This window comes from Penicillium oxalicum, chromosome I, assembly GCF_001723175.1.
Source record: "Penicillium oxalicum strain HP7-1 chromosome I, whole genome shotgun sequence".
Lineage (NCBI taxonomy): Eukaryota > Fungi > Ascomycota > Eurotiomycetes > Eurotiales > Aspergillaceae > Penicillium > Penicillium oxalicum.
In genome coordinates this window covers 704,663-721,690 of record NC_064650.1, presented here as the reverse complement: position 1 = coordinate 721,690, position 17,028 = coordinate 704,663, and the positions used below count along the sequence as shown (strand labels likewise).

General features: G+C 51.7%; 6 protein-coding genes across 6 annotated transcripts; 3 read left to right on the top strand and 3 right to left on the bottom strand.

Annotated features, from left to right (window-relative positions):
* Positions 1 to 100: 100 nt before the first annotated feature.
* On the top strand, positions 101 to 1,049 carry POX_a00243 (uncharacterized protein; the record flags this gene model as incomplete). Its single annotated transcript, XM_050109189.1, has 3 exons — positions 101 to 179; positions 297 to 650; positions 874 to 1,049. The coding sequence occupies 3 exons, from the start codon at positions 101 to 103 to the stop codon at positions 1,047 to 1,049; spliced, it is 609 nt and encodes a 202-aa protein (XP_049972957.1).
* A 962-nt stretch (positions 1,050 to 2,011) lies between these two features.
* On the bottom strand, positions 2,012 to 3,119 carry POX_a00242 (Protein yop1; the record flags this gene model as incomplete). The annotated part of the gene is made up of 6 exons (XM_050109188.1): positions 2,012 to 2,138; positions 2,192 to 2,249; positions 2,313 to 2,376; positions 2,519 to 2,527; positions 2,597 to 2,803; positions 3,066 to 3,119. The coding sequence occupies 6 exons, from the start codon at positions 3,117 to 3,119 to the stop codon at positions 2,012 to 2,014; spliced, it is 519 nt and encodes a 172-aa protein (XP_049972956.1).
* Positions 3,120 to 6,323: 3,204 nt separating this feature from the next.
* On the top strand, positions 6,324 to 7,426 carry POX_a00241 (Ras-related protein Rap-1b; the record flags this gene model as incomplete). The annotated part of the gene is made up of 7 exons (XM_050109187.1): positions 6,324 to 6,334; positions 6,420 to 6,478; positions 6,580 to 6,659; positions 6,730 to 6,752; positions 6,825 to 6,853; positions 6,921 to 6,930; positions 7,003 to 7,426. The coding sequence occupies 7 exons, from the start codon at positions 6,324 to 6,326 to the stop codon at positions 7,424 to 7,426; spliced, it is 636 nt and encodes a 211-aa protein (XP_049972955.1).
* A 1,300-nt stretch (positions 7,427 to 8,726) lies between these two features.
* On the bottom strand, positions 8,727 to 10,549 carry POX_a00240 (putative methylcrotonoyl-CoA carboxylase beta chain; the record flags this gene model as incomplete). Its single annotated transcript, XM_050109186.1, has 2 exons — positions 8,727 to 9,021; positions 9,111 to 10,549. The coding sequence occupies 2 exons, from the start codon at positions 10,547 to 10,549 to the stop codon at positions 8,727 to 8,729; spliced, it is 1,734 nt and encodes a 577-aa protein (XP_049972954.1).
* Positions 10,550 to 11,203: 654 nt separating this feature from the next.
* Positions 11,204 to 12,846, top strand: POX_a00239 (Isovaleryl-CoA dehydrogenase; the record flags this gene model as incomplete). Its single annotated transcript, XM_050109185.1, has 6 exons — positions 11,204 to 11,387; positions 11,444 to 11,531; positions 11,607 to 11,701; positions 11,779 to 12,014; positions 12,088 to 12,365; positions 12,429 to 12,846. 6 exons carry the CDS (start codon positions 11,204 to 11,206, stop codon positions 12,844 to 12,846), a joined length of 1,299 nt encoding a protein of 432 aa, XP_049972953.1.
* A 973-nt stretch (positions 12,847 to 13,819) lies between these two features.
* Positions 13,820 to 15,798, bottom strand: POX_a00238 (uncharacterized protein; the record flags this gene model as incomplete). Its single annotated transcript, XM_050109184.1, has 3 exons — positions 13,820 to 14,740; positions 14,797 to 15,084; positions 15,151 to 15,798. 3 exons carry the CDS (start codon positions 15,796 to 15,798, stop codon positions 13,820 to 13,822), a joined length of 1,857 nt encoding a protein of 618 aa, XP_049972952.1.
* Between the last annotated feature and the right edge of the window lie 1,230 nt (positions 15,799 to 17,028).

The window sequence follows — 17,028 nt, the reverse complement described above, 5'->3', positions numbered from 1 at the left end:
TCTCGGCTCTGATCTGCTACCTGTCCTTTCCACCTCGCCTCCCTCCTCTTTCCTTCACTCCGGCCCACCGCGCGCTGAGCCGATCCATCTGCAGGCGGGGATGGAGCCCCGCAAGACCCCTCCAGAATACTTTCTGGAGATCTTCGCCGATACGACCACAGTGCGCGATGTTCTGAAAGGTGAGAAAGATCATGAATGGATCCGGATCTATTTTTGCAAAATTGCTTCAACCGCCATGATAACTGGAGTATCATCTCTATCCATAAATATTATTAACACCTCATCTACCGGTGCAGGCGTCCTAAATTTAATCTTTTTCCACCGCTATTTTCCCTCCATCCGACCCGTCACTTTTGATGTCCTCGACCTGACCCTCCCCGCTATCAATGATGCCGATCTGGAGACTTTGATCGAGTCGCGCGTGAATGCGCTCGTTCGTCAGCATCTATCTCCGACGTCGGGGAATCAAGACGGCGCGTTAGGTGGGGGCGGTGGAGGTGTGCGCGGACGGATCGCCGTTGAATTCTATGAGAAGAAAAGGCGCCGCTCGGGGTTATGGTTTGGTGGTCTTGCTGGGAAGGGCGAAGAAGAGGTCTGTTGGGAGGTGTGGACTTTAGACGTGACGATTGCCACTCCACGCACAGAATCTGGTATGTGATTTTGTTTTCTTTCATTGATCTTTTTTCTTTTTTTACACTTTCTTCGGAATGGACAGGGTTGGGTCTACAACGCAAGTTTGGGCGCGCGAGGATGCGTCTCGGACATTGCATCGAAGATCTCGATCTCCCATCTATCTCCCTTTGGAAAGAGCCACGGCTTCCCCTGTCAGTCTCCTGGACTCGACGCACTGCTTCTAACACTCGACGCCTACAGAACGAGCCAAAGTGCGCAAGGCAATGGGCAACATGCTGCAAAAAGCCGCCCTGAAGATCTTGACCGTGGTAAACCGAGACAAAGACCATATCCCACCCATCACGACAAGCGATTCAAACCCGTTTCCCTATCGAATTGTGGTCAACCCTCGCACTGACGGCTGGGGACTTTACTAGCAAATCACCACGCTGGGGCTGGGCTTGAGTGTGGTCTTCACGCAAATACCCTTCTCACCGACCTCCCGGCCCCCGTCTTCGTAAGCTGACGAATTTCTTTTGTACTATCATGACTATCTAGAATCTGCGCCCGGAGTTCTTCGTGGTTTACTTCATTTCATTTTGCCTCCTTAGTCTGTGGAGGTTTCCTTGTCACCAGACCCCAATGAGGTCTTGTCTCAGTCGGCAGGGATGCAATTCATGTATGTAGTTTTTCAGAGACGCTGTGGACTACGGACTTTGAAAACCCCAAAAAAACTATATCTCCATAAGGAGTCTTACTGCACGGGGAGCCGGAAGGTAATCATGAACAAAGTGTGAGAATTCTCGGGTTCCAATTCTACTCGAATCATGAATCATCGGACCTTCGAGAGCGGATTCCTTTTCCACGACAGCCCAGGTGGCATGCCCTGCGGACTATGCTTAGTGGCGCATGAGTGGTGATCGCTTTTGAAGATCAAAATCAACTAAAATCATATTTTTTTTCTCCATTCGTGCATACTACCTCTGCACGGGGTCAATCACCTCTAGCGCGTGGAACCTTTTCGACCCGGAAAAGAGCCGCTTTCTTGGCTCCGTACAAAATGCAAAGAGACACACTATGAGACAATGTAGAAAAATATTATACTTTGTCCCATCGTAGCAAATTGTCCACGCCCCCATCTTTAACTTCGGTTCCCCTCCTCCCCCATTTCCTTCTTCTTCTTCTCCTTCCTATCAACAATTCATATAGCCGAAAGGCTATTGGAAAGACTCATAACAGTAATTTCAACCCGCTCAAACGCTTCGTGACAGAGTGCCTGCAAAGGTGATGAGGAGTCCAGGAGGACCTTGTAGGTGACCTCGCCAGGCGAGAGGCGGCGGTTCTCGAGCGCCTAAGCAGGACGGACTCTCGGTTACAACTGGTCGTGGCCTAGAGCTCTTCAAGAGGAGTGAGCCTTGTTGGCAGCAGCCTCGGCCTGAGCACGGAGGTTGGAGGAAGTTCCGCTCTGGGTGAAGAAGCGGCCAACCAGAGGCTGGAGGAAAGAGTGGAAGACAACTTGGGCACCGCTATTTGTGGTCAGTAACGGCTTTGGTCTGGGCGAAAGGATCTCCCATCTTACCTGGTCTGGGGAAGAGCCATCCAGAGGATCAGGACGAACTTGAAGATGTAGTAGAAGGCTGAAAGTCTTCATTAGTCATGGTGTCCGTGAGAGGGGGGAAAAGGATGTGAAAGATACGTACGGAACCAGTAGGCGGCGTTGATGGCGCTCTCCACAACAGTCAGGAAAGCGAACACAACCCAGTACTAAATCACATTCAACACATTGTCAGTTGATACTCAAATCATTCGAGGGGTCACGTGGCAGCTGGTAAGCTTCTTCGAGGGTCATGGTATGCCACAGTTGCCCGAAGAGCAATCCACTCTAAATGCACAGGGCAAAACTTACGGTGAGCCACTGGAATCAATCAAGTTAGCAAGAATTCTGAGGCGATCGGGCATGAATAATAGAGCATCTGAGACATACCTGGGTGTCATCCGCGGTACCCGAAGTGAAGAGGGCCTGGAGGGAGTAGTAGCCGGGGAGGAGGAAACCGGCAAAGTTGACGAGGAACTCGCCGGCAATGTTGAAGAAGACCAGGAAGGTGTAAACACCAACCAGACCCAGGATCACATAGACCTTGGGAACACTGGTCTGACGCTCGAGGTTGTTCAGAACCGGGTACTTGGAGAGCTATCGCACAAATCCCAGGATTAGTCCAGTAGAATGGTAAAGAGCTTTATTGCGCTGCCAATATGCGACCACGCGGGCGACCAGATCGGTCACTGACAGCAATGCTCCTCCTCCACGTCTCTTGTGAGGCGGGTTCGTAGACATCGCCGCGCACAAAACGGGGCCGAGGGGCTGAAGCTCGGTGACGCCAGCGACCGATCCCGACGCACACACAAACGCATATTACGCACAAAGCTTCGTCACAGAATCACCGTCCACATACCTCCTTGTCAAGCTGGGAGACAGCGTGCTGAGCACGATCCTGGAAAGAAGCCATTGTGGTGAGTGAAAGGTAAATGAGAAGTCTCGTGCGACGGTTTCTTTTTTTTTTCGGAAGTTGGAGAGTTGCAGATAGCAGTTGAAGACGGGAACGAGGGATGACGAGAACGTAATCAGACGAGCGGGCGGCTTCTGGCCGACGTCCGTGCATAATCACGTGATACCATGACGTCCACCCGGCGCTTGCGCAGAGGTGAATTGGGGCGGGTGCCATGTGAAAGAGGGCCAGGCAGGTGTCATCTTTCTTGTCCTGGCTGGATGGACATAACCTGATTCGTAGGGTCAAGAGGGTTCCGAGTTTACTGTGGCTGGGTGGGGTGGCCAATGCCACCGTATCTCCCAATCCAATTGTAGTGATAACAAAAATTGTGGTGTGAGCGCTTGATGTTTGGAGCACCCTTCTTTACCCAACAGCCCTGTTAGGTGCACCCGTTGAAATGAACCAACCTGTTATGCGCCCAAGGTGAATGCGCTTTAGTCCTCTAGTGAATAGGAAAAACATTATCTCTTGGATCTATATCTTTTCAATCCATTACCTGATGTTTGACAATCAGCTGATATGAGCTATCTAAGTAACCGATTCTCAATCAAGGATCCTCCCGACGCAGATTGTCCTACCTATGTGTTGCAAATGGGAGGCTTCTCAGGCTCAGACATTTTAGATTTAGTCCTCGACACATTAGTCTGCGAGTTTCTCATCAAAATTTCACATCGGCTTGAAGTTTCCTTCGGTAGCTACAAGAGACCTAGGTATCTCCGTGGATGTCTACCTGTGGTCGTATGCATGACGTACAGGGCTGTGCACCGAGCTCGAGCTCCGGGGCCACAATATGAAGACATGCTGATCGTCGCCGATCTATGCTAGCTAGAATTCACGTTCCAGATCAACGTCTTGGGTTCCACCGGTGCGGTCATATAGATAATAGAGCCAGAGACCCTAAGGGAAAGGTACCTGGATTGATTCCTCCGGCTCTGGTACCTTGTTTTCAGACTCTTTCTCGGGGCAGAGTTGTGTCTTGACCTTGGAAAAATGGCCTTCTGCACATTCAGGGCCTATGGTCGACACTTACAGTGGGTAACAAGTGATTGTAGTCGGTTGAACGTGAACGACTGAATGCTCTCCAATGGTGAACTATGTCCATGTCAACTGGCAGGCTCGGACGCCATGGAATGTATTGTTCCGAGCTGGATGGAGTGTCCCGTCGACTCCTTGCCCTGCTGTTTGCTTCCCGTGAACGAATTGCGGGAAAGCTAAATAGCCATGGCGCCATGCTTCGCCCCACGTCGACTTCAATAGACCTTTTATCATGATGATGAAGTTTAAAATTGCTCCTATTGCTGTCCAATTAATGGGGAAAATCTCATGGTGATTGATTCGAGCCTCGAGGCAGTGACCCCCATGCTCCAACGTCGCCAGCAGATCTGTCGGGGGATTGGGTTCGGTAGTTGCCAGTCTCGTGAGATATGCAGCCCGGCAGCCCTGACCATCTCTCTTGCCTCAAGTGGTTGATTCTTTTCGAGCCACAGCATTATTGCCCGCCTTTTTGGACCCCTGGGATGCACGGAGTCCCTCATTAGACACGGACTTCTTGAATGAACACCTACCGTGAGCGATCATAATATCTGCTACCGATAGGTCAAACGCGACAGGTCTCGTTTCCTCGGCACTGGCCCCTGGGGCCTTCGGGTCCGTGGGATTATCCTCGTGATTGACAGGCCCGTTTGCGCTTGACATTTGAAACGATCTCCTCGTGCAAATTATGGGGCATATCCGTGGTCACAGAGCCTGAGTGCTGCCACCCGGTACCCTTTGTGCAGTCAAGCAGTGAGAGTACAGCCTCGAGAGTTCGTAGGGTCACCGTTGTACCATGGTAATGAAGCGTCTACTACCTCCATCCGTCCTCCACGTGGTGTGCTCATGGCAGCACAGTCCTGTTTACACTTGACCTGTCTGGTTCTCGAGAGACTCAACGCAACTCTTAGTTTGATCAGTTGGCCTGGAACATGGTCTCTCCCGAACGACTGGTGAGAGGATGCTCGGAAATTGGAGGAATCTCGTGGTTTTCAGGGCGACGGCAACGGGACCACGGGACCAGGGGTCACGTTCCAGGCCCCGTGGAACTCGAACGGGCATGACGCAGAACTTCAGTCCGGCACTCGTTTCTTCGTGGTGGGCATCTCCTTCTCATCGGCGCACCTCTTCGGCGGACGTACCTTTTTCTTTTTCTTCTTTTCTCTTTTTGGCTTTTCTTGATATATCTTGTTGGACCTCCTCGTCGAGCTCTGCTCCTCGAGTCGATTTGGTCTCAATTTCCCCTTCAGCCTTCAGACTCCGCCACGATCTCCAGAGCCCGAAATTGAGGACGACTTCAAGGGACAGCACCGAGGTCCCGCACCACGGCCCAATCCGATTCCAAACCCAAACCGCCCAAACCCAATCCATCTCATCCCAAGCCACTGGGAAGCACCACCAAAAAGGCACAATCCCAAACTTTCGGTTCTTGTCCTCGATTCTTTTTTGATCCTCATCCACCCCCCCACTCGCGCCTTTTTTTCTCCCACCCATTACAATCCTCTTCGCCAACCGTCCATCGGCGTGTCTGCGACCTAATCTCGTGCGGCCTCCCCCTGTAGAACCAGTTCCTGAAGCTGTTGCTCCTTCGGACCCGGTGTCCAGCTGGAGGACTCGGCCCTGTGAACCTGACGATCGAAGCCGGAGTGTTTGCGACGTCCGTGCGGCCAAAGGGACCGTCCCATCGCCACGAGACCACGACCAACTCCGTCAATCGATGTGACCGGTCCAACCTTCTTGCCGCCTCACTTCACTCTCATCACACTCTCGCACAAGCTGCACGAACACGCTTTCAGCAACCAGCGACAGGCCGATTCCCAGAGATAGCAGAGATACCGACCGCGCTGTCCACTGAATCAATCACCCAGGCAAACTCGAGCCCGGCGAGAAATCAAACGTGAGCCTCAACACTTTGACCGCATCAAAACCACTCCGTCTTCTCCACCTGCGTCTCTACGCCGTCATCACCCAACATCCGCTGCCCTCCTGTCGCCAACGAACTGGTCGAATACCCCCGCCGATTAGACACCCAGAACCCAGAATCATTTTGGCACCCGATCTGGTTTTTGGTCGCCAGTGTTGAATCCTCGAGAGATTCGGAGGAATTGGGAGAAGTAGAATTTCTTCAAAATGCGGCCACAGTAAGTGGGCTTCGACCCTTGTTTTTTTTTCTCGAGGCCTGCTCTGTGGGTGCGAATCAGCCTCTAATGACATGGGTTACCTTAGACGGGAATACCATATCGTGGTGTTGGGAGCGGGGGGTGTGGGTAAAAGTTGCTTGACTGGTGCGTTACGTCCGGGGTTGGCTTGCCGCGACAGGGACGGTCCTGTGGGCGGGGAACTCTGTCGGGATACATTGAAGAAATCCGACTGATCGAACCTTTAGCGCAATTCGTTCAAAACGTGTGGATCGAGAGTTACGACCCGACCATCGAGGACTCATATCGCAAGCAGATCGAAGTCGACGTAAGTGCCCGGGCCGTTCTAGATCGGGGAGACAACCGCTGAGTGTGATGCTAACGAGCTTCTCCCATAGGGTCGACAATGCATACTGGAAATGTAGGCGACCAGTTCCCCGGCTTGATATCACTATCGCACTGATTGACTAACGACAATGGATACCTTGTACAGTCTGGACACCGCCGGGACAGAGCAATTCAGTGAGTTGAACCTTGTGTGGCTGATCCCTTTGCTTCGCCAGCTAACATCTTGCTTCCTCTCTTCCAGCGGCGATGAGGTAATGCGACATTGCAGACGAACGCCCCCGAACCTGACATCGCTGGCTAATGCTTGACGTTCCTCTCCACAGAGAATTGTACATGAAACAAGGCCAGGGCTTCCTGCTGGTCTTTTCCATCACCAGCATGTCCTCCTTGAACGAACTGTCCGAACTTCGGGAGCAGATCATTCGCATCAAGGATGACGAAAAGGTCCCCATCGTGATCGTTGGAAACAAATCGGACCTCGAAGAAGATCGTGCGGTGCCTCGTGCGCGCGCCTTTGGTCTGTCCCAGACCTGGGGCAATGCCCCCTACTACGAGACTTCTGCTCGGCGCCGCGCCAATGTGAACGAGGTTTTTGTCGACCTATGTCGGCAGATCATCCGCAAAGATCTTCAGGGGCCTACCGGAAACGTTGACCCAAGTCGCAAGCGCGACGGGCCCAGCAGGGCAGAACGCAAGAGAGAAAAGGGATCCAGTGGCCGTCGGCGATCCCCATGCGTCATTCTGTGACGCGAATGGCCTCCTCTCACCAATTACTTGCTCTTTTTTTTCTGAGTGGGATTCGGAACTTCTTCATGTCCGGGATCTCTGCCACTTTTTTTTCTCTCTTCTTTCTCTTTTCTCTATTTCCAAATGTTTGGACTCACGCCCAGCCACGCCTGTCTCCGCTTCAACGCCTCCTCGACGTGTCCCATGATCTTTCTCGCCGCGTGCTCTCATCTGCATCTTACATCCTCCGGTACCTCTTGATAGAAAGACGTGTCGCCGCCTGCCCTCATCACGTACATTATACCTCCATTGTTACAATTCCTTCCATGGTCGTTCTTCCCTCTCCCCCTTCTTTTCTCCCTTTTTTTAACTGAGCTGCAAAACGTCTTAATTGCGCCTGCCTCTTCTTCCCACCGCCTCATTCAGAAGACGACAGTATTCTTTGGTCTCTCTTGGAGATTTTCTTCCTTTTTCAGTCTTGAAACTCGCAGGCAGAGTCCGTCTCATACGGATGAGAACAAACAACATGCAAGTGTTTTACTCTAAAAGTTTTGGCATTGAATGTCTTCCAGATCTTTTAATTTTGTCACTTGATTTGCTTTTTCTTTTCTTCTTTCTCCAATTTGTTAGTACTTTGATCTGGCGAATCATGAAGACAAAAGAAGCCAAATACTTCAGTAGCTTTCACCGGTAGACCCTGAGACACCGGGGCAACACTGACCGGGCTGCGCTGGGCTGTTTCAGGGAACGTACATACACATGCTTAGGTTGTAGTTCAAACCAGTACGTAGACAAAAGGCATGGGATGTTTGTCGTGAGAGAAAACTAAGCTGCACTGCACTGTGATGCCTCCACTCTCAGACCCTCCTTCCACCTAGGCCTGTAGTTTCACATTGATGGTTGATTACATTCCTGCATCATATCCGGAGGACGGGGAGTATCAAAGTACCGGGCATGCGATGCATCCGACTCAGGCTGGGGAGTAGATGAGCTTTGAATCGCGGACGTCCCGGTGCTGCAAAGTTGGGCGTTTGTCGTGCGCTGGTTTTAGGAAATTTATTTGCAGAACCGGTGATGGGAAATCGAGGTTGGTCCATTGGGACTGGAGAGTTGGAGGATGAGGGAGAGCAGGCGCAGGGCTACTACCTACATAGGATGGTTGTGGCGAAAGACCGTATTTTCAATACCCAACCCTGGAAAGACTGAAAAAAAAAAGTGAAGAAAAAAAAAACATGCTCCATTCAATTAATACAATTGCATCTGCCATGAAAATCATCTATACCGCTATATTGTTTTCCGTCTGCTCCCGCCTCCTTTGCGTCTACATACGGAATACACCGAAGCGGGTCTGAATATCTGGCTCTCCCTTACCACCCACTGCGGCTGCCAATCCCAAGCCAAGCATCTTTCGCGTCTGTGCGGGAGGAATGACACCGTCATCCCAGAGACGAGCAGAAGCAAAGATCGCTTCTGACTCGCGGTCGATGCGTGCCTTGAGGGCAGGATCGGCGGTCTTCCCGACGGCTTCCATCACCGAGGAGAGCTGTTCAGAACCCATGACGCCGATCTTGGAGTTGGGCCACATGAACATCAGCCGGGGGGAGTAGGCGCGGCCACTAGATTGATCTCGGCGTTAGTGAAAGCTTTATTGCCAAGTGCTTGCTGGAAGCAACGAAGGGAGGAGGAGGCGAAAACGTATACTTACCACATTCCATAGTTGCCAGCACCGGCACTGGAACCAAAGACCACGGTGAACTTGGGTACATCGGCGCAGGCGACGGCCGTCACCAATTTGGCACCGTTCTTGGCAATTCCGCCCTTCTCGGCATCAGCACCGACCATGAAGCCCGAGATGTTCTGCAAGAAGACAAGAGGAATGCGACGCTGGGCGCACAGCTCGATGAAATGAGCGCCCTTGAGCGAAGATTCGGAGAACAGAATACCATTATTGGCGACGATGCCGACTTTGTGGCCGTGGATCTTGGCAAAGCCAGTCACCAGGGTGGTCCCGTAGTCACGCTTGAACTCAGCAAACTCGCTTCCGTCAACGATGCGCGCAATCACCTCGTGGGCAGGGATCTGCCGGCGGAGGTTGACTCCTACAATACCATTCAGCTCTGCAGGGTCGTAAAGCGGCTCCTTGATCACGGCGTCCTCGAGTTGTTGCGGCATTTTTGTGATGGGGTAGTTCAGATTGGCTACTGAGCGGCGGGCTAGTGTCAGAGCATGTGCATCATCCACGGCCAGATAGTCCGTCACACCAGAAATGGTGGAGTGTAATTGACCACCACCAAGATCTTCGGCAGAGACTACCTCACCAGTGGCAGCCTTCACCAAGGGTGGACCCGCCAGGAAGATAGTGCCCTGGTTCTCAACGATAATCGTCTCGTCGCTCATAGCCGGTACGTAGGCACCACCCGCAGTGCAAGGGCCCATCACAACCGACAGTTGCGGGATGCCCAGGGAGCTCATCCGCGCCTGGTTGAAGAAGATACGACCAAAGTGGTCACGATCAGGGAAGACATCTGCCTGGTGGGGGAGGTTGGCACCGCCAGAGTCCACAAGATAGATGCACGGAAGTCGGTTCTCCTGGGCAATGGCCTGCGCCCGAAGGTGCTTCTTAACAGTAATCGGATAGTACGTGCCTCCCTTGACTGTGCTATCATTGGCGACAATCATACAGTTCACGCCCTCCACGGTACCAATTCCTGTGATAATCCCACCAGCGGGGACATCCTCCCCTTCGTACACCTCATGTCCAGCCAGCGGTGACAGCTCCAAGAAAGAGGTGCCCGGGTCAATCAAGGCAGAGACCCGGTCGCGAGGCAGCATCTTACCACGAGCAACATGCTTATCCCGGGCCTTTTGCGGCCCACCCTGAGCAATTTTGGCGTGAAGGCTGCTCATCCGATCGAGGAGCTCTTGCATTTGCTGGCTGTTTTCCTGGAATTCGGGGGACGATGTGTCCACGGCTGTGGGGAGAATGGAAAGCGCTGATGCATGATGGGGATGGGTATAGCTGGCGACTGTCCGCGAGGAGATTCTCAAAGTGGTTTTGGAAAGCTGTACGATTGAGGGACGGCAGTTGCGCGGACCAGTGCGCAAGCCCAAGCCCCGAAGGATGAGCGGGGACGAGGCGCGCATTGCGGGGAATAGCGAAACAGATGCAATGACGGTGTTTGTAAGTTGTTCCGTTGGAGTGATAATAATTGATCGCTATGTGCTCATATGGGGGTCTTTCCAAATTGAATTCCCCTAGAAGGCGGGTGGTGTCTGGCAAGCAATGTGCAGAATTGAAGCTGAAGTGGTGAAGGAGGAAAGTCTGGAGTTTCGTCCAAGAGAGGTTTCCCCAGATTATGCGGAGGCGGAGATGCGCGCTTTGCCGCGTCTACCCGAGGTAGCTCGACCAGCGCTTGAAGCTTGTGGACGGAAGATTCGTCTTCGGGTTTAAGGGCACTCATATGAGAGGGGATATTTCTGCAAGTGTTAGACTTGAAGCAAAAAAATCATGAGAGAGTCAGCAACTCTCTGGACTCAATTCTGATCGTGCGAGGCAAAGTAATCAGCTCTACTAAAATCCGATCTTGTTGGCGTGCTTGTCCCGCGGTGTATCCGATCCGTCGCTGCAGGCGGACTCACCCCAACGCCGAGGCATGCCGCGCTCCGCCTCTCACATCTCCCCATTCGATTTCCACGACCGCCACCGTGACGGTTTAAAAAACATTCCTGCGATTTATCTTCCCAACTCTCCGTCTCCTTATGCGCAGCTATCCTCGGTAGTCTCACCTTTGTTCAACAATGGCTTCCATCACATTTCCCTCTCTCCTACGCACATCAGTGCGGTCGGTTCGACCGCGTGCTGCTCTCCCCGCAATTACCCCAAGGTTTTCGCGATTCCTGTCGACCAAGCATCCTGCCGGCTTCGAGCCTCCAACGGAGGAGGACCTCCTGGAGCTTCGAGAACGCGTGCAGGAATTCACCCGTGAGTATATCGCTATGTCGATTCTTCTTAACTCCCGATTCTAATGCTTCGAGCAGGCCGAGAGATTACTCCCGAAGTTGCCGCGCAAACGGATCAAATGAATGAGTTCCCTGCCGATATGTGGAAGAAAATGGGCGATGCTGGGTATGTTGTAATACAATGATCTTTTTTCGGGTGTTCTGCAGTGGTCGTCGATATATTAATCACCTCTGTTTACAGGTTTCTGGGAATCACAGCCAACGAGGAATACGGTGGTCTTGGCATGGGCTACCAGGCCCACTGTGTTGTAATGGAGGAGATCAGCCGTGCATCAGGTAGGAATTGATTCGTCATGTGCCGCTACCAGATGGCTATACTAGCTTTGGGGGCTAATGAAGGACTCCCCGAGCAGGAAGCATTGGCCTTTCGTATGCCGCACACTCTCAACTCTGTGTGAACCAGCTGTCCTTGAATGGATCCGCTGAACAAAAAGAGCGCTTTTTGCCTGGACTTCTATCTGGCGAGAAGATTGGTGCGCTCGCCATGTCTGAACACTCAGCGGGCTCTGATGTGGTCAGCATGAAAACTACCGCCAAGGAAGTTGATGGTGGCTGGGTGCTGAACGGAACGAAGATGTGGATCACCAACGTAAGATGACTCTGTCTCGGCTATATTTGATTGGCATGCGAACTTGTATGACTGATATCTATTCCTGCTCCAGGGACCTGACGCGGACTACATTGTCGTGTACGCCAAGACTGAGCCTGAGAAGGCATCCAAGGGCATTACCGCTTTTGTCGTTGAAAAGTCCTTCAAAGGCTTCTCGTGTGCTCGCAAGCTGGACAAACTCGGTATGCGTGGTTCAAACACTGGAGAGCTTGTGTTTGAAGATGTTTTTGTCCCACGCGAGAATCTACTTGGTGAGGTGAACAAGGGCGTCAGAGTTCTCATGGAGGGTCTAGACCTCGAGCGGCTTGTTCTGAGTGCCGGTCCACTCGGGTAAGCCTCTTGTCTTGTCGAAACTTGGCGTTTCAAGGGATCTTAAACTAATCTTCACCATAGCATCATGCAAGCCTGTCTCGACTTGGCCCTTCCCTACACTCACATGCGGAAGCAGTTTGGGACACCCATTGCCCACAACCAGTTGATTCAGGGTAAATTGGCCGACATGTACACCAAGCTTGCCGCCTCACGGGCATACACATATGCCACAGCTCGGGAGATTGATAACGGCGCAGTCTCCCCGAATCCGATGACCATTCGGACTCAGGACTGTGCGGGCGCAATCCTGTATGCCGCTGAGCGTGCCACTGAGTGTTCACTGGATGCCATTCAGTTGATGGGCGGAAACGGATACATCAACGAGATTGCTGCTGGTCGACTGCTTCGCGATGCCAAGCTATACGAAATTGGAGCTGGCACGAGTGAAATTCGCCGGATGGTCATTGGTCGTGCGTTCAACAAGGAATATGCTTCCTAGGTCTGGATAGACTGCTTTCAACTCAACCCTACATGCACATATCTGCCACAATTTACCTAGTTAGACAATCTATTCCCACCCAGAATCCCTAGAAATTGAGGAGAAAGAGGGTTGACCGATCTGGTGGCGGCTCTTTTGTAAGAAATTATGGCCAAGCCGTACTGGGAAGAACCCGACGCTCTTTTCAGTGGAAAGTAAAGACTGCTTGTATTCACGGGCGAAAGCAGTGCATCCTGCGCAGATACTCTAGGAGGGAATGTGCCCGGATGGGACCGGATCTACTCTGGAGGATATGTCGGAGGGTCGAAAGGATGGATACCTCGGCGTCGAGTCCAGAAGCTGCATACGATGAATATTTTTGACAAAATAGAGGCCGCTCACTCCACTGTGCATGAGTGCAAATGTCCAAGGCTATAGGGTTTAACATCTAGCACACGAATTCTGTCCCTCTTGGCAAAAGCCGTGAGTCAGTCACATTCGCACTTCCGAAGGTTCCTAGTCCAAATCAAACTCAGATGGTATCTACAATTGATGTAGATATCTATGCGAGTGGACTCCTAGTCCTTGTGTCGTAATCAAATTCTATTTCCTGATCCCATCTACTCGGTTCGTATCCAATTTGGCGTATTCAACTCCGGATGTGGTTCAAACACAAATATTATTTTTTGAAAAAAGTGTATTAGCTAGGGATTACCGAGCGAGGGAGTCATAACATGTGTCGCTCTGTCTACTAGTACCCCAATACATATAACTTGATTATACGAATCTTAGACGATAAGAATATCTCGTCTGGAAAATTTCTTCATAATTCACTTGGTTTCTATCTGTATTTATGCGTCTTGGCCGCTACCAGATCATTCAACCCTCTCAGTCTCAATACGTTTCAAGTTCGCGACTTCCAGTCGACTCAGCGCAATATTTACATCTTGTAAGAACCATCTTCTTCTTTTGAATTTTTCTTTGCCAGAGCTTCTTACAACATACTCAAGATCGTCTCATTGGTCTGACTGACAGGCACGATGTTGGAAAAGTATTTTTCCAGTCCACCCGCTGTCGCTCTGCCTTCCGCCAACTCAAGCACACATCCGACGTAACCATCAGGACGCACAACGACCACACCCCCTTCCTGTGGATCGAATCCCAACTTTGCATGGGCTGCACCCGAAAACCCAGCGTGTGACTTTCGGCTTCTCGCATCGTCCGAGTAGATATGATAGCGGTATGGCTTAAAGAACGACGGCAAGGCCTGGATATCGATGGACGCGCGCGTCGCATTAAAGATGATGGAGAATGTGTACAACGCAGAGTGCGGATTATGCCGGGCCTCGTAAGACAACTCCGGATCGGACGCTTTGTCCACAACCCGTGAGAACACAGATTCTTCGCGTGAGAGATGTGCTGCTAGGTCCTCTAGCACGCGTGGTCGATGTTGCCGCTGCTCACCGGCAAACAGGTACACGTGAAAGCTACCGTTGAAGGGTACTTCGCGCTCCAGCGGAATCTCACACGCATCAATCACACGTGTCACGTTGAGCAAGGGGAAGCTGCGACCAGGCTGGAGGGCGTTTGGCAATGGGGAAGTGGAGTCCGCGGCGTCGGTGAGATGGGTGAGGATATTGGGTGGGTATTCCACACCATAGCCGCTGGTCAAGAGGGAGTTTTCCCTGAAGATGCGGATAAATTCGTCATTTGTCTGCTGTGAGGGGTTGTGTGAGCTGAATAGGCCAGCGTATGCAGCGTCGAATTCAATTAAGCGTGAGGCTACGGCGCGGCGTTCCTCCTCATATGTGTCCAGCAACTCGGGGCGCATCAGGCCGGATTCCACCAAGTGAAGCTTCCAGGCCAGATTGTGGGAGTCTAAAATACCATAATTCATACCCTGGCCGGCTTTGGGCTGCTATAGGTCAGCTTTGGAACCGTGAAAGAGCATGGCAGATGCGAAAGACTCACACTGTGTGTGTGACAGGCGTCGCCGCCGATGAAGATGCGGTTTGCCAACGAGTACCGCTGCGAGATACCCTGACCGATACGGTAAGCAGAGTGCCAATCAACAGACTCCCATTCGACTTTGTAGGGGCTGAGAATTTTGTTGGCCATGTGCTGAATCTTCATCTGCGAGGTCTCCACAGACGGATCTTGACCATCCCCGTTCGAGATCTGAACGTATATGCGCACGCGATTGTTTCCTTGAGGGATGATCATGCAAGAGCCTTGTGGCGAACGGATGTTACATTTAAGCTAGGCGAGAACGTTCAGTCTTCTTCGCACACAGGGTAATCTAGAAGACTGGGTCGAACACTGTACCTGCATATCCGGAAAATCCGTCTTGACTACTCCGTCAATTACACTCCACACGTGCACCGTCGGATCTTTGTAAATCATCGGGATCTTCAACAGCTCCCGCACACAACTGCGCGCGCCGTCCGCGCCAAACAAGTACTTCGCCTTGATTGTCTCCTTTGCGAGACCGTCGATACTGACAAGCTCCACGTCGAGGGGGTATTCAGACCCAGACCCGCGATATGTGGCTGTTTGGACTGTCCACGGCCGCTGTACCTCAATCCCGCGGGATCGCAAGTCATCGAGAAAGATGCTTTCAATGCGACCTTGGTGAAGGATGGTCGTGAACGGATAGCGTGTGTCAATGTGATCTGGATAGCTCTTGGTGGTTCCAGTCCGCTCAATGCCAGTCTTATCCTGGCTTGCTGCCCAGAAAGCAACCTCGTAGATTAGCCCAGGCTTATAGGCCCAGATGGGTCTCTTTAATCCCATGCTATTCAGCACGTCCAGAGTTCGAGCCTGGATACCGTCAGCGCGGCCGATCGCCGTTGGCTCCGCGCGATTGTCCACATGCTTGATCTTGTAGGAACCAAGCCGAGCGAGACAGGCAGAGAACATGAGGCCCACGGGACCAGCACCGACTATGACAACGTCATATTCCTCTGGCATCATGATTGATCGCCCTTTGGCAGTGGTACCTTGTGGTGCCTGGAATGGGAATTTGAGGGTGAAAGGACCTAGACAGGAGGAATAGGGGGGAGAAAAGTTGTTGGACGAGAAATATGTAAGGCGTTCCAAATTGTGACAAAACCAGCTGATCACAAGTAAATTCGAGCCTCGACTGATCTAAGAACAATTCTGTATGGCCATAGCCGCGCAACCCATTTCTGGATTTAATCGACGGGTTTCATTCTAGGCAGCCTCATGTATCAGCCAATTGCACCAATCCCTCTGCCCGTGGATGTGCCCTACACCACCAAATTTGGCTCCAATTTCAACCGATGGCATCCACCCTGGGAAGGGAGACATCTAGTCCGCAAATCAACGTACGGTGGTCCCTCGAACCGAACCAAGAAAAGTCGACGGCTTCGATTCAATGCGTGGGCACGCATAAAACTGGAGAACGCCGAAATTTTCCGCTAGCAGGGTCCGATTGAGATCCTCGAATCTCAGCTATGTCTCTCGCCGCCACTATTTCGGCGGTCACGATCGAATCATGTCGATCCCCACACAGACTGTTGTTGCCGTGATGAAGCACATCGATGCATGAAATGATGAAACTCCTCCCGTGGGCTTGTGGAGAGGAGTCGGCGAATCACGATTTCCGGTCGCACAGGTACAGGCAACACGTCATTAGTAGCTTTAGGCTGCATATTCACCATCCTCGCCATCCCATACTGGCGCCACATATCAACACGTTTCGGGCCTCTGACCGTGTCTGTCGAGGTGCATTCTTCCGTGCATGGGCTGAACGGAATGGAGAAAAAGAATTATGTGACGGAGGGCGAGGATGCGTAATTTCCTGTTTGGAGTAATGCGAGATGGAAGGTAAGCATGTCCGTGTGCTGCATCAATTCGAGTTGAAGAATGAGATTCTGCCATGCATCATTACGCTTGATGTACTGTAGCGATTGACATGGTAGTATACGATACGCAAATATGGCTGGCGGCTAATACATGTGTACGGTAAGTTTGCAATATGCAGGTACATACCTCAATGACACGAGTGTATATGGATATATGTACAATAGAGTTGAGTATTCGCCTACCCATTTATCAACTGGACGACTGCATATTTGCAGCATATTTCATGAACCTTACGGTGCTGCCAGGTTAGAGAGTGATCTTGTATGCCCGGCCAAAATACTTCGCACGTTGGTACTCTCTATGGCGTCTCGTATC